Source organism: Coenobita brevimanus, chromosome 49, assembly GCF_032717465.1.
Source record: "Coenobita brevimanus isolate Jiangsu-jjx chromosome 49, ASM3271746v2, whole genome shotgun sequence".
Classification (NCBI taxonomy): domain Eukaryota; kingdom Metazoa; phylum Arthropoda; class Malacostraca; order Decapoda; family Coenobitidae; genus Coenobita; species Coenobita brevimanus.
In genome coordinates this window covers 67,951-92,716 of record NC_137002.1, presented here as the reverse complement: position 1 = coordinate 92,716, position 24,766 = coordinate 67,951, and the positions used below count along the sequence as shown (strand labels likewise).

General features: G+C 42.2%; 1 protein-coding gene across 1 annotated transcript in view; it reads left to right on the top strand.

Moving 5' to 3' along the window:
- The window catches only part of vap (RAS p21 protein activator vap), a 46,982-nt gene extending 22,728 nt beyond the window's left edge, over window positions 1-24,254 (top strand). The window contains exons 8-20 of the mRNA XM_080272017.1: window positions 478-598; window positions 1,879-1,985; window positions 6,315-6,464; window positions 9,014-9,190; window positions 9,997-10,137; window positions 12,039-12,157; window positions 12,778-12,927; window positions 15,018-15,222; window positions 15,619-15,734; window positions 16,971-17,125; window positions 20,958-21,124; window positions 22,919-23,044; window positions 24,091-24,254. Coding sequence (XP_080128143.1) covers window positions 478-598; window positions 1,879-1,985; window positions 6,315-6,464; window positions 9,014-9,190; window positions 9,997-10,137; window positions 12,039-12,157; window positions 12,778-12,927; window positions 15,018-15,222; window positions 15,619-15,734; window positions 16,971-17,125; window positions 20,958-21,124; window positions 22,919-23,044; window positions 24,091-24,168 — 1,812 coding nt within the window. The 3' untranslated portion in view covers window positions 24,169-24,254. The remainder of the gene's footprint in view (window positions 1-477; window positions 599-1,878; window positions 1,986-6,314; window positions 6,465-9,013; window positions 9,191-9,996; window positions 10,138-12,038; window positions 12,158-12,777; window positions 12,928-15,017; window positions 15,223-15,618; window positions 15,735-16,970; window positions 17,126-20,957; window positions 21,125-22,918; window positions 23,045-24,090) is intronic.
- The last annotated feature ends 512 nt before the right edge of the window (window positions 24,255-24,766 follow it).

Here is a 24,766-nt window from a genome sequence, read left to right as displayed (position 1 = left end):
GTCACACCTCGTGTAGCAGCCGTGGCTCAGTGGGTTAGAGTGCTCCGCTCTGGCCGAAGGGTCAGAGGATTGAATCCACCCAAGGGTCATTGGTAGACATCAGGAAGGGCATCCGGTCATAAAATGCTACATGCTCCAGTCCAAAAGTCCTCTACCCAGGGGCAACGCCTTAGCCTTTTGGGGATACCTGGCGTAAAACCAAATTATTTTTTATTTTTTATTATATATATATATATATATATATATATATATATATATATATATATATATATATATATATATATGTATACTGTATAGAGAGAGTCATCATTATCCTCTTGACTTGTAGGCTACATTCCTGAGCAGAACAGAATAATCTGGTAGTAGTATAACTAGAATGCTGAAGACATCATCACATAAAAGGAGTTAGTATTCTTGCATTCCCCCCCCTTTTTTTTTTTTTTATGGCCTTTTCTAATGAAAAACAATTTTCCCCAGGTGACGTCTGGAGAGCGTTTGGGCCTGCCAATCGTACCAGTGAAGGAGGTGGAGCAACCAGAGAAGATCTACGCAACGCTTAATGAAATCAGGGAGAAACTTGGAGTTACGAAGTTCAAAGGCGAGTTTTTGTTGTATATATGTATTAATTTGTTCATTTATTTACAGTCTGGCCTCGTTGTATGATATGATTACGTCAAGTGAAAACCCATCTCATAACAACAGTGTCTAAAAAAAGGATAATATGGGTTCAGTGGGGGTATTTTTTAGGTCAAGGACCACCCACCCAGAAGAGTGTATTAACAAGTTTCAAGACCCCCTAAACTGGTACTGGTAGTTGTTACACATCACTGCACTTCACTTGCTGGAAACTATAGAGAATAAGTTTGAAAATTAGTTTCAGCTCACCTGAGCTGGTAGTTATATGTATCACTGCACTTCAGTTGCTGCTTGAACTCCAACACCACACTACTGCTCCATCACTGACACTAACACACCTGGTAGTGACTGAGTTCAAATGCCAGCTTGGAAGAAACAGGCGACTGTAAGTTTGCCTGTTGGCAATCATAGAAGCAAAATTAATTTTCATTCATTGACCAAAGAGACTGGATCATATTAATCACTATAGCAATTTTTGCATCACTCAGCAAGGCCAGGTAGAACTTCTGTCCATCGTTGTTGTGACTCATTGCATAGTATTGTTAACATATATATATTTTGAGCCTGCTTGATGAATAGGGGGGAGAGGAAGGGGAGACTGAGAATGAGCTGAAGAGATGGGATAGAGAGGTATATGGGAGAATTAGTTGGAGTGAGGGCACCCTAATGATGGAGAACAAGATGGCACGGAGGCGATTGGTTTGTGTGGCTGCCCCTAACACAGTTAAGTCATTTGGCATCAGGTTGATTGAATGGAAGTATGAGGGACTGGAAGTCTGGCCAGTATTGCAGGGCATAGCATCAAAGTATTCCTCCTTTTATGGTTTTCTACAAAAAATTATCTGCAGGTGGTAAAGCTTTGTAAGATGGAGCCAGTATTCTGGGGAATTGAATGATGTGTGAATTATTGTGTAACCTATTTAACGTGGCATGCTTTGATAATGTTACGTTATTATTTTCCCATTTTTTATAATTATTACTATTTACCTCACCCCATCCTTAATTGGAAGATAGAGTTTAGAGTAATAATCACCACTCACTCGATGTAGTGCTGCTCTCAGGTGTCTGCCCTTTCCTCTTCTCCATCCTTCTTTCCTTTCACCCTTTTCTGTTTTTCTTTCCTTCATTCTTTCCTCATCCTTATGCCCAACCATGTGAGGGTAAAGTGAAGGGGTGAGTTTTATTTTGTTTTCTCACAGTAGCAGCAGTCTGTATTCAATGACATATATCGTCTTCCTTCAGGTATCCAGAAACAGGGTTGGCTATACAAGAAGAGCAAAAAGAACAAGAAGTGGAAATGTCTCTACTTCGTCCTTACTGACATCCTTTATTACTATGACAACCCTAAGGTCAGTCTGCTGTTGTACCTCTGAGCTATTTATACCGGTATACACAGAATATATACATATATATATTTAGGATGCCTGACTGTCTAGTTTGTTAAGGTGCTCCAACTGGATGTAGCCAATAAGGGTTTACATCCAAGGAGTGGTTGGGGTATATTGTTCACATAATACTATTCCAGGTAGAGCAACTGGTCACTTGCCTAAAATATCCAGATTGAGTAGCCTGGTCTTGGACCCATATGATCCTGACTGGTCACCAGAGGATAGATAAATAGCCTAGACAGTGAAATATATCTCATTAATTATTGTATCTTGACGTTACACTAAGTATACCTAGGGTGTCTGAGGAGGAAATGATATCAGGAAGTGATAGACAAGGGAATTCTAAGGACAGTGTGTCATATCAACAAATGTCCAATCTCAGTTGTTATGGAGCTAGAGTTGCTGATCACCCTGTGGGTGCAAATGATCTGCCTCATAATTGACCCACAAGGTTATCAGTAACTGTAATTCCATAATGGTTGAAATTTGAATCCACTTGATTAAGCATTTGTTTCATAGAATTCCGTCATCTGTCATTTCCCAGAGTTATGGTATGCCTTTTCCTCCCAGGGCACCCTGTATACTGTTCTGCATCATTGTAAGTGTAACTGACATTATATCCATTGTTTGTGTCTGCTCCCTGCAACTTTACCCTTGTTCTGCCTCATGCAGGATGAGCTTGATTGGACTCCTTGTGGTGTGTTAGTATACATCACTTCCCCTCACACTTGGTATCGTAGCTCATTGTCTCTTTATCATGCACTCTCATTAGTCTCATTCTTTAGTCTCGTTGTGCTTTACTGACTCTTTTCAGATGATTATATCCTTGTTTCCTGTTAAAAGTCAAGAATCTCAGAAGTCATCAGAACCTTGTAAAGCCATCATAACATGTGTATTATCTGCATGTCATAAAGGGCAGCTAAATGGGGCAGGAACCCCTTCTGTACAGTGACATGTTTTATACTGTAGTGCTGGAGAGGGACGCCTTCACTTGGTGGCTCCAATATAACTGGGTGGCTCAAGTGCCGGATTATATGTCCCTCAGCTACTTCCTTATTCTCTGAGAAGAGGATGGTGAAACTGTATAAGGGCAGGTTAACCCTGCAGGCCACCAGGTTCACATTTCAGATGAACCTGGGGATACAGCAACAACAACAAAACAGTGCATCTCAACATCTGTGAATTCCTTGTGCACCTTTCTTATGCGGTCAACCCATTCATCACGTATGTAGTACTGCCACTGGAATTGCAGATTGGTGTTGGCTAAAATCTCTGACAAGAGAATGGTAGCAATGGGAGTTGTAATGACAGTAGCTGTATTAGTGGTAGTGACAGCAACTGACAGTACTGTACAGTATATGTCTGCCTAGTTGCATGGTGGGTGAGGTGAGAGACTAAAATATATGGTTCCTTATCAGATCCCAGACCTATATTTATGTTGTTAGAGACACCATGACAGAATCATCGGATTATATAGTCCCTGATCGGATCATAGACCTATGTTTATGTTGTTAGAGACACCATGGCAGGGTTACTGGATACTTTTTCAGTACTTTCTCATGGTGGCAGGATCAGCAATAAGAAACCAAGCCATGCATTTTTTTGGCACTGATGAGAAGCCTACCCATGTTTGCAGTGTGCACCCTGGGTGTAGTACTTGTAGCATCCACTCAGAAGCTAAACCTCTTCATATTTCCCTGCACCTTACCATAGGGTTAGACCCTGGTGAGGTACTTTTTGCCACAAAAAGAAACCAGATCCCTGAACAGTGTACTGTACTGTACAGTACTTGTAGGACAACCTCACAGAAGCAGTTTCTGATCTGTGTTGACAGGTCTGCTTGACCAGAGACTGTGGGACTGTGGACATAAGCAGCTAAAACATCAACACTATGTGTTACTGTAAATTCATGTGTCATTTGTCAGTTTTTCCTCCTAGAAAGTATGTTGGTTCTCTGTATAGCTAGTGTTTTGCACTATTTTATAGTGTATTTCCTATGTACACTATACATATGTGACCACATCTACATAGACATTGTGTGTGTAGGATATATGGAATAAAATTGTTTAAAATTCATTTAGTTTTTGAAGGCTCCAACATGCTTGTGTGCCTTGGTCTTGGTCACCTGGTGGTGGCTGTCCATGCTGCTTGATCTCTGGCGGCTTCCCTATTTAGTCCCTTATCCTTGAGGTAACATTCACTGACTTCATCCCAGGTCTTTTTTGGTCTGCTTCTCACAACCCTACCCCCAGCATTAACACTTCTCACTTTCTGCACCCAGTTATCATCCCCCATCCTCCACACATGCCCAAACCATCTCATTCTACCTCTCCTCATCAAAACACCAATACACTCCAGTCCCATCCCACCTCTCAACTTTTCCATTGTAAACTTAGCCACCCCAGACCTTGCACTCAGGGACACATTGCACATCCACCTAATCATTTCCATTTCTGTACGTTTGAGTCTACGAATAATCTCTTCCTTACTGCCCAGGTCTCACTACGATACAGCAGTACACTCCTAACACATGCCACATACAATGGTCCCTTAGCATGGAGGGAGAGCCCTCTCGGTGTCAGGAGAGGCAACAGCTCCCTGAACTTCTAACCACTCCTCATCCCATACCATCTCTCCAATTATGGTCATATATTGTTTTAGTGGGAAGTAACAGTTAGGTTAGAGATTTTGGTTTGCACATGGATGTATCATTTTTATTATAATGGGTGGAACGAGCCCACCTACTTAGTATCCATGGACACTGGGATCTTAGGTAAGATAGTACGGTACATTAGTCACATAAGCTGAGGGTGTACTGTATTGTTTTCCATTCTTGCCACCATCAGATATTATTGTATGAAGGTCAGGAGTGACATTATGAACTGGGGGGGTTAGATATACCATTAATTAATCCCTTCTGTGATTGGGTGGTCTCGTGAAGTGAATATAATACATGGTAGAAGCAGGTGTAGTATAATTATGTCTCCAGACAGAGGGATATATGCTAAGCATGTTTCAGTAGCCTCTACTGAATGCTTTCATATGGTGGCACTGATATTAGTGGGCAACTCCACTGCCTGGTTATACAAGTGTTCCTCATCTCCCTTCCTATCTTCTCAAAAGGAGGATTGTGAACTGCAGATCAGCTTTAGCCTGCAGTTTACTGGGTTCATGTTTTAGATGAACCTGGGTACTACAACTAATACTACTACTACTTAGAAGAACCTGGATACTACAACTAATACTACTGCTACTACTCTTGCCATGGCAAAAAGGGTAGGATGGTGCTTGAGTCATGATTCAAGGTGGGTTGGGAATTTCTGACAGCTTTCCAGCCCAGCTATACTAAGGGATTGGGCATCATTTTGTAGTAGCTAGTTATAAAACGACATTTGAAAGACCCCTGGATCAGTAACCTACTTCACTGTAACAAAGCTTGCATGTATGGTGTCTCAGTTTGACAACATTTGTAAGACCTTGATTTTAGCAAGGCATACACCATATAAAGTGCTGTGATTTCTTTGTTGTTGATGGTAATATAGAATACCACGCTGTAGTTCTGCTCATCATTTCCTGGTTTGTGTGTTCATTAATGTTTGTAAATTGTATACTTTGTGTGTTGTGTACATCATCCCATGGGAGAGGGAAGAATACTTGCTGTGGTTTGTGTTTTGTGAGTGTTATTTCAGGGGTAGGAGTTGGGTGCTGCAGACCCACCCTCTTGTATTGGCACCAAGTTGCGGCATTCCCATCACCTTTCATTACGATGTGTCACTGGAGGGGTTTATACTGAATTAGGACTTTATTCTCCTCTGTATGTCATAAATGAGAGCTCTCCATATAGATTGATGACTTAATAGATAGGCTGTTGTACAGTGCTGCACAACATTTCTTGTATTTTTTGTTATAGTAAACAACCTTTTGAGGCTGAGTTGTCTTTCCTAAATTGGATATAGTCATCTGGTGTTAGCCAAAATAAATGTAAGGGGTAAGATGTCAGAAAGGTCTTTTAGTACTATAGGCAGAAGAGGGCTGTTGACATAAAGAAAAAGAAAAAAGTTGACTCAAGAATGAATTAATTTAAGAAACAAGTTCCCATTTTGGTAAATATACTGTCGTTTAATAGATTTAAAATTTTAGTAGAAATGGGATTTACCCATATATTCAGAAAAATTTACTTTTAAGCCGGATCATTATTTTGAAGATACAGTACTGATAATTAGATGCTGAGGAGAATATCATAAAAGTGTTATTAGTGACAGTAGTCCTAATCCCCATTTCTATCCCCAGCGCACCAAGCCCAGAGGATTGATTGACTTGAACTGCTCGTACCTGTACCAAGTCCATGATAGCTTCTTCGAGCGACCTAATTGCTTCCAGCTGGTGGAGCGAGAGCTGCCCTGCCTCTCCACTGTCACCTACCTGTGCTCAGACTCTCAGGTGGGCCATGCTTTACCTGTAGTAGGATATGTGCGGGAGTTAATGAGAATGAGAGGGCAAGAGAGGGAGTATGTCTGATGATAAGCAAGAAGTGGAAGGAGAATATAAGAGAGTATAGTAGGTAATTATTGCGCTCCAATTGGATTGAGCTGGTGAAGGTTTATATCTAAGGGGTGGTTGGGGTTTATTGCTCACACAATGCCACTCAGGGATGAGTGAGGCTGGTCACTCTCATCTTAAATGTCAGGACCAACTTGCCTAGTCCCAGGCTTCTATGCTTCTTATGGGGCAATGTAGGATTGGATGATGGATGGATGGATGAATGGAACCGTGGGTACAAGGATTGTATGGGTGAGGATGAAAGTAGGTATACAAGCGTGGGCAATCGTATGTGCGTATGTGCCAGCAGAGGACTGAGTGGCAAGAGTGAAAGGTGAGTTTTGGGCAAGTGTAGAAGCATGTATGGACAAGTTTGAGGAGCGAGAGATTGTTTTTGATTGGAGACATGAATGGCAATGTGGGGAATGTACGAGTGGATGGAGTGGTTGGTCAGTGGGGTGTGCCAGCTGAAGTAGATGGGAATGGTAGTGCTTTGGTGGACATCAGTGCTGGTAAGGGGTTGGCAGTAGCCAACTAAATTATGGCACATGGTGGTTTAGTGGGTAATTAAGGGGCTCCGATCAGACTGAGCCTTCGTTTTCTGTCAAAAATGCGTAATTTCAGCTCCTTATCCAGTCAAAGTTCATGATTGGAAAAGAGGAAAAATGAAGCATTTCTGATGAAAATGAATGTCAGAATCACTCAGATCTTGTCAGAAACTACCAGAAAAATATACTGCACTACCTGGACCAGTGTATCTCAAAGGTAAGCATTCCACTGCAGCAGGTTAGGTTAGGTTGGTTAGATTAGGTTAGGTTAGGTTAGGTTGGTTAGGTTAGGTTGGTTAGGTTAGGTTGGGTTAGGTTAGGTCTGTTAGGTTGGGTTAGGTTAGGTCTGTTAGATTAGGTTAGGTTGGTTAGTTAGGTTGGGTTAGGTTAGGTTGGTTAGGTTAGGTTAGGTCTGTTTGGTTAGGTTAACCAGTTGTGCAGCAACTAGTTTCCACATGTGTGCGCACGCGCGCACACATGCAGGAAAGGGCCGGTGACTGGATGGATGTTAGTAGCCCCCAAAGCATGGTGGCATTTTATTTATTTGTAATCTGGGAACCCATCTGCTGCATTAGAAGTAACCATATAACCAAATGACTCCTGGTGGTCTAATGAATTAACACACGCCAACCAGCTGGAGCCTGTAGGGGTTTCCATCTGAGAGATAGTTTAGATTTCTTGCCCACATAAGGCCACCCGGATAAGCGGGGCAGGTCACTCTTGCCTTAAATGTCACGAGGACTATGTGGCCTAGCCCCAGGCATCAACACTCCTGTTTATATTGGACAAACTGGGATTGGATGATGGGAGAAAAATTAATGAACTGTGAATCTGTTATGTGCATTATAGTAAGCACTTAATACTTTTCAGGGATGTTTTCTAAAATACCACAAATTTTCCATGCAATTGGTGCTGTTTATTCAGGGAAACTGGTGAATTAGCCTTCATGTGATGGTACACATATAACCATGCAGTTCCACTGCCTGGTTATGCAAACATCCCTCAAGTCCCTCCCAATGCCCTGTCTGGAAGATTATGGTCTGCAGGAGGAGGGCAACTTTAGCCTACAGTCCATTGAGTTCACATTACATGAACCTCCTCCTCCTCCTCCTCCTCCTCCTCCTGCATTAGGCTCAGTAAAATAATCTGTTGGCGGTGTTATTAAAATTAAAAAGACCACCAGACTGAAGAAGGAAGGAGTTAAGAGCAAAATGGATTATCAGAAAATGGAGACATATAATGAGGACTTCATGTAATAGTAGTAGTGCTTCATAGTAGTAGTAGTACTAGTAGTTGAGATTCACCTGAAATGTGAGCCCAGTGGACTACAGGCTCAAACTGACCTCATTCAGCAGCTCACCATCCTCCTTTTTAGAGATAGAGAAGAAGCTGAGGGATGTTTCATAGATGGGCAGCTCCATCATCCAATTATATCAGTGACATCACTTGAAGGTATTCGTCTCCAGCACCATGACTCTCTGTATAATCATATGTTTGTGTGTGGGCAGGAAGGATGGAGTGAAGTGATACATGAGAGGGGTGTGTTAGTTGGAGGGAGGGCAGTCAGATGGCAGAGGACAGGGTGATGTGGGAGTGATTTGTTTGTGGCCACCCCTTACTGGATTAAGGCATCTGGCAGCAGGTAGATAAATTGTAAGCAGGCAGGAAATGACCAACTTATCAGAGCAAGTCTGTCATCCAGTTATATAAAAGACACCACATGAAGGCGCCCCTCTCTAGCACTGGAACTTTCCATATAATCATAAATACGTTTGTGTGAGTGGAGGAAATGACTAATGCAGCTGGGCAGCTCAATCGTGTAGTTTATCAGCACCACCATGTGAAGGCATCCCTCTCCAACATTGGGACTTGCTGTGCAATCGCTAATATGTCTGTTCGCAGGAAATGACCAACGACTGGATGGCGGTGCTGCGGCCGCTGTGTGTGCCTCAGACTGTGGGGCAGCCTAAACTACAGACTCTCAAGTTCATGAAGTCTCTCCATCTCACGATCATGCAGGCCACCAGGCTGCCCTCAAAGATAGTACCCAGCCCATACTGCCTTGTATCTCTCAACCAGGTGGGTGGGGTGTGGGGCTACTAGTTGTTGTTTTGATTGTGGGTCATTGTCATGATATGGACTAGGGCTAGAGAGACATTTAGCAGTTTCATGATCATTATTATCATTATCATTTTATTACATTCATTCATTCATTGCCAGACGCCATGTATCCCAAACGGGGTGGCCAAGGGCTTAGAGTTAATTGTTTTACAGGGAGGGGCACTAATCCTCCACCAACCCAACTTGACACGTAGGGAGAACGTTTTATATATATATATATATATTCATTACATGCATGGAGTGGTTGGGGTGCTGCTTATATAATGCCATTTAGAAGTAAGTGACTGACCACCGTTGCCCTAAATGACGGGACTAAGTAGCTTAGTCCTGGGTTCCTTCACTCCTTTTTGGACAATAAAGCTAGTTTGGATGGGTGGATGGATCTGATAAAGATCCTTCCATTCACTACCATCTTCATTTTCATATTCATCTTTCTCAGTGAAATGGATCACACTTTCATTAAGTTTAAGATGTTTAGTGCTATATATAGTCATATATTGCTATACAGTCGAGTTGTGTCAAGAGAAACTGATTGCATGACAATTTATAGTATCGTGAGGGCAATATAACATAGGCTTATTGGGGTTTGGGAGGGTGCCCTTGACTGCGGAACATAAAATCTAAAAAACTTTACCCCTTAACCCCTACGTGCCGATAGGGGTTAGGATATTATGACTATAAACTTTGTAGTGGAAATGTGTGTGCCAGGTTAAGTAATGGGATTATTTGTACTCAAATTTTTTCAATATGTGCGTGTGTGTCAGGTTAAAGTGTGCCGGACAAGACCTAAACCCGGGCCGGACCCGGTGTGGGAGGAGGAGTTTATATTGGATGACATCCCACCCGATGTTGTTATGTTCACCATCACTGTGTACAACCATGGCAAGCGCAGTAAAGATCTTGAGGTTAGTACAGTACTGTACTTCGCAGTTACTCATGTTTTAACTCACTGAGCCTGAAGATGTCCCCTCCCTTTTTTTTAATAAAATATATTCTTGCCATCTTCAGACAGTGTTACTCGCTTAGGATAAGCCTATTGAACTTGGGGGGTTTGATACAGCCATAATAAACCCTTCCAGTTTTAGATTTCTGTTTAAGGCTCCAACATGCTTGCATGTGTTGACCATGGTCTCGTAAAGGTAGCTTCCCACGCTGCTCAGTCTCACTAATCACTCCCATATGACTGAATGAAACTACCTGCTAGCAGCAAGAATACTCTAAAAAAGTCATCACATAGATTCAGGTAAGTACAGTCACTGTGACCCTTCTTCTGAGTAACACAGTCCAAGTTCAAGCAGAGATTTTGACATTGTTACAGACTTTTTTTCGCATTTCATATTTCCTTTTTCCAGACATGTTCCATCAACTGTTGGGAAGTAATTGGTCCATAGAAAACATCAGTTGGACCATATCCCTCAGATGGGAATTCTTCAGATGGAAACAGTGTTATTTTTTGCTAGATTAAATTAAAGTAGATTATTTGTTCAAGGTGTTTGTGGTAGGTGGGGGCACTCACCATCCACTCACTCGATGTAGTGCTGCTTTGGGTGTTTGCCCTTTCCTTTCTTCCATCCTCCTTATTCTGTTGTTCTTTCCTTTGTTCTTTCCTCTTTCTCCTGCCTACGGGTGACTTTACACTCCCTCTTTTGTCTTTCTTACCTTCAGTCTTTCCTCTTCTTTCTGCCTCAGGGTGACTACACTGAGTGACAAGCCAAATGGTTTCCTGTACACTAGGAAACCATTTACTATGCTTGGTGGTAACCATATAACCAAATAATGACACCTGGTGGTTTAGTGGGTAATTAAGGTGCTCCAGTCAGATTAAGCCTGTGTAGGTTTATATCCAAGGGGTGGTTGGGGTTTATTGCTCAGGTAATGCCACTCAGGGATGAGTGAGGCTGGTCACTCTCATCTTAAATGTTAGGACCAGCTTGCCTAGCTCCGGGTTCCTACACTCCTTTATGGGACGACATAAGATTAGATGATGGATGGATGGATGGATATTCAAGGTGTTGGGGCCCAAGTTGAGGCTACCTTAATTCTGTACATTTATGGATGGATAACCAACATGCATCTCTTTGTATCACTGCATCATCAAAAATACCACTAGTTACCTCCTGGGGATCAAACCAATGCAAGCTATCACTCTAACTGGAACAACTGTAATAAGGATTTAGAAAGTAGTAGTCATTCAGAAGATGTATTCTTAAACATCAGAACCTTTTCCTTACAAATGGTACTCTAAATTGGAGATATTAGAAAATTAAGTTTTAAAAATGGCAGTTGACTTTAATAGGCAATTTTATAGTATTGTGGACATCTATCTATCTATCTATCTATAGCCCGACGCCCTAATCCCGCAAAGGGTGGCCGCAGACAAAACGCCTCCAAGTCACTCTGTCACCCACCATTTGACTACCCTCCCCCCAACTCACCCTCTCCTTCCTCATATACCTCTCAACTCCATCCCTCCACCTCATCCTCGGTCTACCCCTCCCTCTCCCTCCCTCCACCTCACCTACATACACCCTCTTAGTCAGTCTTTCATTCTCCAGATTAAGGAATCATTGTATTGCTTTTGCTAGGACCAGGGCAGTAGTGTATGTCTCAAAATAACGTAGCTGTTTCTCACACCTGGTAACTGGTATAAATTGATGTATATGAGGGATATGTACTGTGACCATCTTGTTTCACATATATGCAATATATGTGTGTGTGTGGGTGTGGGTGTATCCATTTTTTATGTGTTTAGTAAAGAACTTTAAGAATGTCCTTACACCCCCTTTCCTTCGTATCTGTTACTTAGGTGGCTGAGGTGATGGTGGAGCTTGTGAACCTACAGAATGGGGAAGAGGTGGAAGAGTGGCACAACCTCACCGGCATCACTTTTATGGGTGACTGTGGGGCCATCAGGCTTAGATACAGGTCAGCAACAGCACAAAACTTATGTCCATATGTAAGATGCTCCCCATTGAAAACGTCTAAAGCACCAATCCTGTAGTCTCTGGCCCATTTGATTGGGTGTGTTGTTGATAGTTTCCCTTCTGTTATTCTTTCTCTTTCCTTGCTCTCTGGACCTCCTTTGAGTGGAAAAAACAGGTCATGATGATGATGATACCCAACTATACAGTACATGGGTTTTTGTCTGGGATGACATATTGGACCTTCTCACTGGGGGTTGTCTCATATATGAATGGGGTCATGGGTTTTTAAGAGAGGTTGAAACTTGAGTTGTGGAAAGAGGAGTGAGGCAGCTGATGGATGGTGATGGGTGGAGTATCTCATAGCTAATGAATGCAGATGATGCTGTGTTGCCTGTTAATAGTGAACAAAATCTTTACAGACCAGTTCAGAGTATATATTGTGAATGTCAGATGAGCATGATTTGAAAGTTAATTTAGATAGGAGTAGAGTGATGGTTTTTGTCTTGACTTTACCTGTAACAATGTAATACAGTAGGAGAATGACAGATATACCCTGGGTGTGAAGTAGATGTGGTATCATGGTAGGCCAACTTTTGACTGCAACATTACCTCATCCTTCAGATACTTCCATGACCTAATAATGCCGTGTGAGGAGTACAGCAGCCTGAAGGAGTTACTGCTAGACCCCAGTTTGGAGGCTGTGCAGGCCCTGGCAGACGTCTCGCACCGTGACCGCAACCCCCTTGCCACCTCCCTACTACGCATCTTCAGGTCACCTGCTGCTCCATACACTTGTTAACTGTGTTATACCTAGGTTCACTGGGTGTATTTCCTCCCTTTTTATTATTCTTAGTGGGATTTTTCTTCTCTGCCTCTTTATAGTGGGTGTTTTTCCTCCTTATTTTTTCTTAATGGGTGTTTCTCCTCCTTTCTCATTCTTACTTTTTTTTATCCACCTTTCTTATTTTTGGTGGATGTTTTTCCACCATACTTATTCTTAGCAGGTGCATTCTCACCCTGTTCTTAGAAGTGTTTTCTCCCTTTATTATTTTTAGAGGCTCATTTATCTTCATTATTCTTCTTAGAGGCTACTTTTTTTCCTTATTATTCTTAGTGGATGTTTTTCCTCATTACTTATACTTAGTGGGTGATTTTTTGCCATACTTACTGCATGTATTTCCTTGTTACATATTCTTAGTGGGTGTTTTTCTGCCTTACTTATTTTAAGTGGGTGTTTCCTCTTAAGTACAGCATGTGTAATGGGCATTTTTCCTTTATACTTAACCTTCAAACGCCGGGTGATTTGTACCGCCACCACAGCGCGCTCATTCTCCGTGTAAGGGAACTGTTCCGAAAATAGCCTGTTTTCAGACCTTAATATCTCGGAACTCTGGCAGCTAGGAAAACAAATTAAAGACCATATTGCTCATCATCTCTTCTTCTTGCAAATGAAAGTATCCCTAGGTCTGTAGGTCATTGTGTCAGTGAGTAAGGGCATGATGAAGAGGACTAATTTGTAGTGTGAAAGGTAGGATGTGTTCGTGCATGTGCGTGCGGCCTAGGCTTTGCTCTCAGCTTGATAATTTCTCTGTTACTACATAAACTAGACACAGTGACATACAAGGCATGCCCTATGGCACTATCACTGAGCCCTTTCCTAGTATCCTTGGAAAAAGGCATGGCAGGGGTGGATGAGGCAAAAGTCCACATAAGGCAGGAACAGAATCGGAAAAGAAGGTTAAGAAAACATTGTCTTACACCTGGCAGAGTCAAGGAGGTGACTGAGGTGTGGTTGGCTCGGCTGGCTGGACTCTCTCCCAGGCTTTTGGTGATGAGATAAAGTGGTGGCTGCTTCAAACAATGGCGCAAAAATACTTGCAGTACGGCTGTCACCCGGCTTCCCTAATCCACAAACTTTTCGTCGGATATAACAGCCACCCGACCCTGGGGGTAATCCCCCTTGGTGTTTTTCCTCCTTTTTATGGGGGGTACTGTGCAGTTTCACCTTGTTTTTTCTGCCCATTCAGCTTTTTATTTATATATATATATATATATAAGAATCATGCCAGGAACATTTTAAAAAATCACAAAATTTTCCTGGAACTCTTGCCATATATAATTTGTGAAACTGGCTTATCAGGTTTATACATAGCACATTTAATTACTGTAATTTGCTATTTTCTTGTTGACCAGCTGAGGTCACAACAAGTGCATCATCATCATCATCAACATCATCATCATCATCATCATCATCATCATCATCATCATCATCATCATCATCATCATCATCATCCAGACCTCATTTCCCACCCTAGGGCAGGGTGCATATTCAAGTAAAAATTTGATATGGATAAGAGTGAACGTGATGATGATGTTAACACTATACTGTACTGGGCCAGCCTGCCATAACTTTTCTACCTCATTCCTGGGCTGGGGACGAGTTTCCCAAAAATACTTGTGCATGTCTGGTGTGTTCACCCGATTGTTGTGCCATGTATTTGAGCCACAAAAAATCGTCAAAAAAATGACTCCATCATCAGCTGGGAATTGGCTGGCCAACAAATGGCACATTGGTATATCATTGGCCCAGAATAGTGTTGATGATGATGATGATAATGGTGGTGATGGTTGTAGTTGTGTTGGTGATGGTGATGATGGCTGTTATTGTTATCTCTATCAAACTGTACAAGCTGTATGATGTCTGTTTATTTAGATTTTTATAATATTTTTGTCCTACCTCTCCCAATTTTTGGGTGGGAATAAGACAATGTAGATACTGATGATGGTGGTGGTGGTGGTGGTGATGGTGTTGATGATGATAATGATCATGGTGATTATATTTTCTTCCCTCAACCCAACAGGAATGAGTGCCGAGAGCATGACTTATTGCAGCGACTAACGGAACATGAGATAGAGAGAGAGCACGAGACCAGTACGCTGTTTCGTGCGGCCTCCCTTACCACCACGCTTCTAGACCTGTATATGAAATCCACCTGCACTGAGTTTCTCAATGAGGCCATCTCAGACACCATACACCGCATCCTAGAGAGTAAACAGTCCTGTGAGGTGAGGCTCATGGTGATTGTGATAATTTGGATGTAGCCCAGCCTTTTACCCCTAAGCTCCTAATTGGGCAAAAAAAAGGGTTAGATGAAAGGTCAGAAGAGTTGAATGAAAGAAGTTGCAAGGGGCAGACCGAAAAAGACCCAAGACAAGATCATAGAGTGTGATCTTAGGGTTAAGGGACAGAACAGATAGACTGTTCGAAATAAACAGTATGGAGAGCTGCATTAAGTGACCGAGGCTGACACATGGAAGTATAGTAGAGCCTTTATAAATAAAATTAAAATTAATAGCTAAACAATAAGTACATACCTATATACAATTGTAAAACTGCTTTTACTCATCTTATCATTTCTAATGTTCATTTGTATGATAACCAGACTCTGTTTTGACTTCCAGTTGAATCCCACCAAGATGGACAACCCCATGGACGCTTGTGCCAATGCAGAGTTCCTCTTGAGAGTTCTCGATGATATTACTTCCAGCATCTTTGCCTCAGCTTCTGCTTGTCCCATGTGAGTCACCTGTGCCAGAAAGCACTTGTTAGGTTAGGAGGGAAGCTGTTAAGGAAAGTTGAGATAAACAGATCAGAAGTTTTAGGGTTCTGAGAAGTGAAATTGAAGGTTATGTTTGTAGAGCCAGATCTTTTATGGTGTGGAAGATGAGAGTGGAGAAGTAAAATTGTATGAGAGAAGGAGGGGGACGATGTTTATGTGAGAGAGTTAGTGTGGCATGTGAGGATAAATCATTGGGAGATGGTTCTTTCATGGCCCTTCCTTGTGAGGGAGTTCCCAGGAGGGAGTCAGACACGAAATATCCATTGCTGAGTCGCCTAGTTGTCCACACTGTTTTGTACCTCGTCTGATGGGCAAGAATCCATGCCCTAAATGACAGTGTTCACTCCACCTATGACCAAAACACATTAATCGAAGTCTAAAAACTGTTTATAAATCAGTCTAAACAGAAAATTTAAGTCTAAAATGTTATTTAAATAATTTCTTAAAAATCAAAACCCATCACAAAACCGGGAGCAGGCGTACAATAGGCAGGGTAAGGTGGTATTTTTACCCCCATCGCTATTCTCGGGTATCACATCTAGGGGTGTCATAAATTGGGGTTTACCTGTATGTCCAGTAAATTGAAATATAAAATTACAGGTCTCAGGAAGGCACTGAAATGATACTACTACTCCTGAGGTGGAAATTCTGAACCTGGATTCACAATGAACCCATGATCAACTTTGTCTGAACTCAGATTTTTATTTACAGGGAGAAGAAGTATTACAAGTTTCTCTACTCTCCTTTTCTCATCTTTCCTGCAGAAACATATACTGTATGATGTATGATATCTTGTCTCTCATAACCATGATTTGTTTTTCAGGTTGAACTTAGACAAGAGAAGACTTTTTTTTTTAAAGCCTACTGCATGAGACCCAGCAATTCTCCTACATAACACACTTTCGACATTAAAACCTACCATCCATATTGAATACATGCTAGGGCTGTCTCATACAGGACTGGTGTATTGGTATTAGCAGGGGTGTTTTTACATGTCAGTGGGCCTTATGGTAGATCAGTAAAATCTGTTTTAATGAAATTCTAATCCTCTAACTGTTTCCTAGCCTTCTTGTCTTGTGAAAACCAGTCTTCGCTATAGGAGGGACTTGGCGGTAAATTTTGTGGTGAATCATTCCCCTGATGAGTACTGGTAGCACCAGACCTTCTGTAATATCCTTACCTGTCTTGTCCCAGGCCGCTGCGTTACATCTGTGGGTGCTTGCAAAGGAAAGTTGCAGAAAAATGGCCTCAGGATCGGCTTGTGCGCACAAGAGTTGTGTCTGGTTTCATCTTCCTCCGCCTCATTTGTCCTGCCATACTCAACCCAAGGCAATTTAACCTTCTTCAGGGTGGGTCACATGGTTTTGTAGTAGTACTAGTAGTAGTAATTGTATACCCAGGCTCATGTGAAATGTGATTTCAGTGGACTGCAGACTAAACCTTTCCTCATCTTGCAGTCTATCATTCTCCATTGAGGGGATAGGAAGGAAACTGAGGGATGTAACTGAGCAGCAGAGTTGCCCAGTTATATAAGTGACAGGACGTGAAAGTGTCCTCCTCCTCCTTTACAGAAAATTTGCCTCTTCATGTTCCACTGGTCCTTAGAACACATATTTGTCAGATTCTCCCAGTATAAGTATACCAGTACCAGTTGCAAGGAAAAATAGTTTACATATTTGGTATACATCCCCCCTGTACTAAGTTAACAAATAGCCCATCCAAACAAACTAAATTAAAGGATACAAAGATCACTATCAGATACATTTGACATTGTTCGGTAATACCATTGTTATATTCATTTTACTCTTGTGTCTCAGGTTCTTTGTTTGTTTAATTACTTATAATGGTTACTCTGTTGGTGCTGGTAATATTCAGTTTTTTGTATGGAATTTATTAAGTTCTAGATAACATGCTGCCCTTTCTAGGTTTCTTTTAATAGTAACCCTTTTTTCAGTGTCCATATTGAAAGGAATTACATATTTTCCAAGGTTACTTACTCTTAGGATCACCCAGAACAATAGAGGGCTCTCCTTCCATGCTAAGGGATCTTTTGTTTGTGGTACCATATGTCTTAGGAGTGCAGTGCTGTATGTTAGTGAGACCTGGGCAGTAAAGGATATTCATAGGCTCAGATGTACAGAAATGACAACGATTAAGTGGATGTGTTGTGCATCCGTGAGTGCGAGGCTTTGAGGTGGGGGGTGAAGATTGCAATTGAAGAGTTAAGAGGAAGGATGGGACTGGGATGATTTGGTGTTGTGATGAGAAGGGGTAGATTTAGATGGTTTGGCCATGTTGTGGGGATGGACAGCAGCAGTTGGGTGTGGAAGGTGAGAAGTGTGAATGTTAAGGGTAGGATTGCGAGAAGCAGACCAAAAAAGACATGAGATGAGGTCATAGAGTGTGACCACAGAGATGAGGGACTGAATAAGGAGGCTGCCAGAGATCAAGCAGTGTGCAAAGCTGCCATTGGGTGACATAGGCCGACGTATGCAAACATATTGAAGTCTGTGTAAGTGATATGATACAATATGTTAGGTTATCCAAGTTCATGCAAGGCGGGAAAAGGATTAATCTTGTTGCTGAGATTTGTATCAGCTGGAAAAGTCTGTTTCATGTCAGCTTTAAGTCCATTAAATTTTAACCCCTTCAATCTGATGACATGTTTTATATTAATTCTTATTACTTTCTGATGGTTTTGCCTATCTTTGAGGAAACCTCTCTCAGTGGAGGGGCTAGAAGTGATTTGCTACTAAACTCCTCGAAAATGAAAGGCACTCCAAAGGTAAATATAACTAGCAGTGGTAGCAGAAATAAAAGGAAAGAGCTTTCCTTAGCTTGAAGAGGATAACCATATAACTGGACGCATTTCTCTGGGATGGACAAGATCATGTTACTGCATGTAAGCCTGAGTAAATTATTGAGGAGCAACCATAACAGTGAATCGGTGAAGAAATATACTGTATATTCATCATTTGTAACCATTATGCCAGGTATAGTGGTTAGGATGCCCTAGTTATTGTGTTGGCCTTGACTTGGGTGTGAGTTTGATCTTCAGGTAGCAACTGGAGGTTTTTGAATCATCTGTCTGTCTATCTATTGCCAGAAATCTTGTAAGGGGTGGCCACAAACAGATCGCCTCCTTGTCACCCCGTCCCCCACCATTTCACTGCCCTCTCCCCAGCTCACTCTCCCCTCTCTCATTTTGGATCATGACCTTTATGACCCCAAGGAAAGTAGGCTGTACTAGACTCAGGTAGCCAAGCCAGGCCTTGAACCCCTGTGTCTAGAAAGAGTATAATGGCATTGACAACTATTAACATATTATCTGTTAGCATCCTTCATCCTTGTGTTGAGTAAGGATGGAACTTTGGGGAATGAAGTGCGTGAAAGGGTCAAGCAGGGAAGGAATGTTGTTGGTTCACTGAAAGCAGTGATGAGAAATAGAGAGGTGAGCATGGAAGTTAAGAAGTCACTGCATGATAGTATTGTGATCCCTACCCTGACGTATGGAAGTGAGGCGTGGACCTTACAAGAGGGGAACAAGTCAAGAGTGAGAGCAGTGGAAATGAGTTACTTGAGAGGAGCATGTGGAGTGACATGGGACAGGTTGACGAATGCATATTTAGACATCAAAACACACAGGAGTATCCAAAGTAATGCTAAATGCCAAGAAAACCTTGCAAAAAAAGTTAAGAAAAAAAAAAACTACCTATATGTACAGTACTCCTCCAAAATTAAGTATGGTACCTCTCCAAATTTTGGCGGTGTTTTCTGGCCATTGTGCCATAGTGAGACATCAAAACACACTCAGGAATATCCAAATAAATGCTAAACACCAAGAAAACAATGCCTTAACAACAAAAAATCACAAAAAACCTGAAGACGGCTGGAAAATCAGTTACCTTTCTTGGACACGAACGATAGCTGCTCCCAAGGCACCAAAAAAATGAATACTGGGTAAATAAAAATAAATAAATAATTAAAAAAATAAAAAATACCTCCGGAAATTGGTTATACTAAATTGGTATAAATGGTATAGTCATCTTTGCTGGTGTTTGTACTATAAGCTAATAAAAACACAGGAAGCTGATGAGTATAATAACAAAACTGCAGTGAGAATAAATGTTCAATAGTAAAACTTACCTTCATAAAACTTCCCACCATCCTAGTGCAAGATTTTTCCAGCACCTTGCAAAAGTTAAGCATATGTCTAGATGCAGAATTTCATGAGCTTTCTTGTGATGTTTTTGGAATTTCGATATGACCAATAGTATTCGAATACTGTGTCCTGTATATATCTATCTCTCTGTCTATTGCCAGACACCTTAATCCCGTAAGGGGTGACCACAAACAAACCGCCTCCATGTCACCCTGTCCTCCGCCTCTTCATTGTCCTGCTCGCAGCTCACACTCCCCTCTCTCATATACCTCAGCACTCCATCCCTCCATCTCATCCTTGGCCTCCCCCTCCCTCTCCCCCCTCCACCTCACTCACATACATTCTCCTCATCAGTCTGTCACTCTCCATCCTCTCCACATGGCCAAACCACCTCGGTATGTTTCTCCTAACGCTTCCTGTCACATCCACATCCACACCACAACTCTCCTTTACTTCCTCATTTGTCAATCTGTATCCCTATGTGACTCCACATGCTCCTTTCAAATAACTAATTTCCACTGCTCTCACTCGACTTATGTCCCTCGAACAAGGTCCTAGTTTCACTTCCATACGTTAGAGTTGGTATCACAATACTGTCATGTAGTAACTTTTTCATTTCCTGCTCACTTCCCTATTTTTTATCACTGCTTTCAAGGAACCAGCAACTTTTCTTCCTTGTTGTGCGCTTTCAAGCACTTCACCCTCTAAACTTCCATCCTTACTCATCACACTACGCAAGTGCTTAAACGCACTCACATTTTCCATTTCCTCCTCTTCCAACCTCACTGTACATTCACTGACTTCACTTCTCTTGAAGACCGTAACTTTACTCTTCCCTACATTCACCTTTAGATTCCGTTTCTTACACACTCTCCCAAACTCATCCACCAGGCCTTGCAGCTTCCCTTCGTCTTCACTTAACAACAGTGTCATCTGCAAACAACAGTACTGTATATATATATATGTACATATAATATAATATATATATTTTTGTACATTTGCATTGCCCCCACTCACAGAGCCGCCACATCCTGTAGCGTCGAGGTCGCTCATCATGATCGCCAAGTGCCTGCAGAATCTGGCCAACCTGGTGGAGTTTGGTGGGAAGGAGCCATATATGGAGGTGGTCAACCCCTTCATACTTAAGAACAAGGAGCGCATGATCTCCTACCTCGACTCTCTCTCCGTGAGTAGTGGGCAAGGAGAGGTAGATTTGATTAGGGTGTGGGTTTCTGTACTGTGAACCATTTCAGTAACACACAGTGTTTCCCTTCAAAGCATGACTCTGCTTACTTTATTGAATCCTAACCTAACCTTATCTTGCGTGTCCTGACCTGACCTCCCCCTCCCCTCCCCTCCCCTCCCCACCCCACTAATATAACTTAATTCTTACCTTATTTGATCTGATGAGTTAGCTTTTACCTAACCTGACCTGACCTGACCTAACCTAATGTAATCAAAGCTGGTGGAGTTCAGGGGAAGGAATCATACGTGAAAGTTGTAAACAGCTTCATATTCAAGAGCAGTGTCTGTGATACTCAGCGAGTTGGAAAAGGTTGGATAGGATTTGTTGACCTGAAGAAGTTGTGGAGAGGAGTGAGAGAGGTTTTAGTGGGTCACTCCTATCTTAATCTCTGTACAGTAATCCCTCCAATATCCGATGTAATACAGCCAAAGGCATGTCTGGAAAGTGGGTTTGTCCGGATACTGGGACCCCGCCTCCTGGACTGGTACTTATGGACCCTAACCCAGCCTAACTCAGAAAACCACCTATGTAACTCCCTACCGGACATGCTTAGCACATATCTAAGGCTCAGTTCACACAAATAAGGGACAAAAAGCATGAAATAAATGAAAGGGAACCAGAGAAGAGGATTTAGAGATGAGTATGGAAAATATTTAGCAGTATTCAGGGTACTTACAACAAGTCCGTGGCCGTTGCGATGAATAACCCGCCTCCTCTGAGACTGACAGTAATAACGTGCACCTGAAGCATCTACAGTAATCCAGTGTTGCACTGCACTTAATCATTTGCACCCTGAATTCTAATTTCGTAACACTGCGCATTCTTTTCTCACTTGTGCCCTACAGTACTTGATTCTCATCACTGTTGCACTCTGCACTGAAGCCTTTGCACTCAGAATTCTAATTTCTTAACACTGTGCATTCTTTACTCACTTGCACTCTACTGTACTTGACTCTCACTACTGTTGCACTCTGCACTGAAGCCTTTGCACTCTGAATTCTAATTTCTTAACACTGTGCATTTTTTTCTCACTTGCACTCTACTGTACCTGACTCTCACCACTGTTGAACTCTGCCAAGTTCAAATTATGGGTGGAAAAAAATCGGATTTTTTTTGGAGGGGGGGGGGGGATTTTTTTTTTCATTTTTTGGTCATTTTTGGGTTCTGAAGGCCTGGGCCCAAAATGTCCAGGTAGTGGGGTGTCCAGTTATTGGGCATCCGGATATTAAAAGGATTACAGCACTCCTATTAAGTAGTTCTTGTATAATTCTTGCTTATGCATTTATTCAGCTCATAAGATATTTTTCAAACTGAAGGGAGTAGATACTACTGTCATTGATCCCTCCAGTACTAAAGTGTTCTCTTAAATTTCATAAAATCATCCAAGTGTAGCTATTGGAATGAAATGTTGTGGATTGAGAAGCTTAGCCCAAATCCTCTGTGCCTCCAGTGAGACAGAAAGGGATTGATTTATGGATGGATGCGCAGACAAAATAATGAGAAATTTAACCTTATTTTCAGGAGAGGTCATTCTGAGGCTGAATAAAGTCATCTGATAGGAGATTAAGTAATAAAGAAATAAAAATAAAGCTTTATGGACACTGAAAATGAGTATTAGAGTAATTGGATGGTGAGAAACTTTACACTTTTAGCACAGGGAGTCTTCCCTAAACTAAGAAAAATAACCATAAGTTGTGTTCTGTGTATGTAAATGACAAGACCAACCAATACTAGAATGTGGGAGAGCGGCCGGAGATTGAGGAACAGCCAATCAAGAGTGAGCCTTCCCGGGACCTGGCTCAACTACACCACATCTGCGTCACACACCTGGCAGTACTTTCAAACAAGGCAAAGACACAGGTGAGAGCAACACTAGCCAATTTTTCATTTAGTGCCATGTGGAGAGAATGAGAGAGTGACTAGGCATGTATGTGAGAGATGATGGGGGGAGAGGAAGAGGGAGACTGAGGATGTGGTGAAAAAGTTACTACATGACAGTATCGTGATACCAACTCTAACGTACGGAAGTGAAGCTTGGACGTTGTTGGAAGGACACAAGTCAAGAGTGAGAGCAGTGGAAATGAGTTATTTGAGAGGAGCATGTGGAGTCACATGGAGAGACAGACTGGCAAATGAGGATGTGAAGGAGCATTGTGGTGTGGATGTGGATGTGATAGGAAACGTTAGGAGAAACACATTGAGGTGGTTTGGCCATGTGGAGAGGATGGAGAGTGAGAGACTGATGAGGAGAGTGTATATGAGTGAGGTGGAGGGGGAGAGAGAGAGGAGTAGGCCAAGGATGAGATGGAGGGATGGAGTGGAGAGGGGGGGTGTGAGTTGGAAGCAGGGCAATGAAATGGCAGGGGACAGGGCGACATGGAGGCAATTTGTTTGTGGCCACCCCGTATGGGGTTAAGGCGTCTGGCAATAGAGAGATAGATAGAGAAGATCTCATTATTGTTGGAACATAACCCTCTCTCACAGAAAAACCTTAGTTCAAGTGGGATTTCCAAAGAAGTGGAATGTTTTGTAGCCATTTTTCTTGCATCAGAGTACTGTATTATTGCCAGTACAATTCTGTATTATTTGTATGGTACTTCTTCTGGTAGTTATTAATTTGAATTCAGATTCACAGGAAATTGTTATAATTGTGAATAATTTTCAAGACATTCCCCCCCCCACACACACACACTATGTACACTCCAAGGCACCTAATGACTTTATTGGATCATGTAGTGCATTGTGACCAGATGCACTGCTTGTCATCAAATAGTCACCCTTGGGTGGGCTCGAATTCTTGACCTCTTGGTCAGTAGCTCATGCCCTGATGCACTGAGCCTCACTTTGCCTGTTAGTGGGATAAGTAGGTCTGGATAATGATGATGAATGTTGTTTATGTTTCTCAGGTAACGCTGAAGAAGCTAGTGACGGTAACAGACATGTTGAAGAAGCACAAGGAGAAGTACCAGGAGATGATGAGGTGATGCCGCGCTCCGCCTGGCCCTGCAGACTGCTAGCACCCCCATCCCAGGTTTACATCGACCCCTTGCTCGAACCCATGACTCTCGGGTTTATGGCTGCCGCTCTTTCCCTTGTGGCTTAAGGGGGCTTTTTAACACCTCGTCCTTAACGATATATTTTGCACATTACACCTGACTATTCCCTTGTATGTTATTCATGTCTTCATTACCAAAACAGATTCCATACATAATAGAAGACTATATTGGTAAGGAGGAGGTGCTGGGGGGCCTCTTTGACCAACAAGAAAACGAGTCTTGGACACATGGTTTATGCGAGTCTGGTGGCCATTCCTCACATTGTTGCCCTGTGGTTTGAACTCTGGGGTGCTGGTCCTTACCCCACGTCTACTTCGTCACAAGATGAATTACAAAGCTGCTGAGTACAGAACATTTGTTCCCAGTGGACTGATGCAGTAGTTAGTTCAGAGTCACTGCAGGATGTAATGAGAAGTGTATGAGAGTATATCAGTAACAGTGTGGTTATTTTGAGAACAGTGGTAATGTTGCAGCCGGAACACCAATGACACTGTTACATTGATGTGGCCAAGGTCTTGTGTAGTCC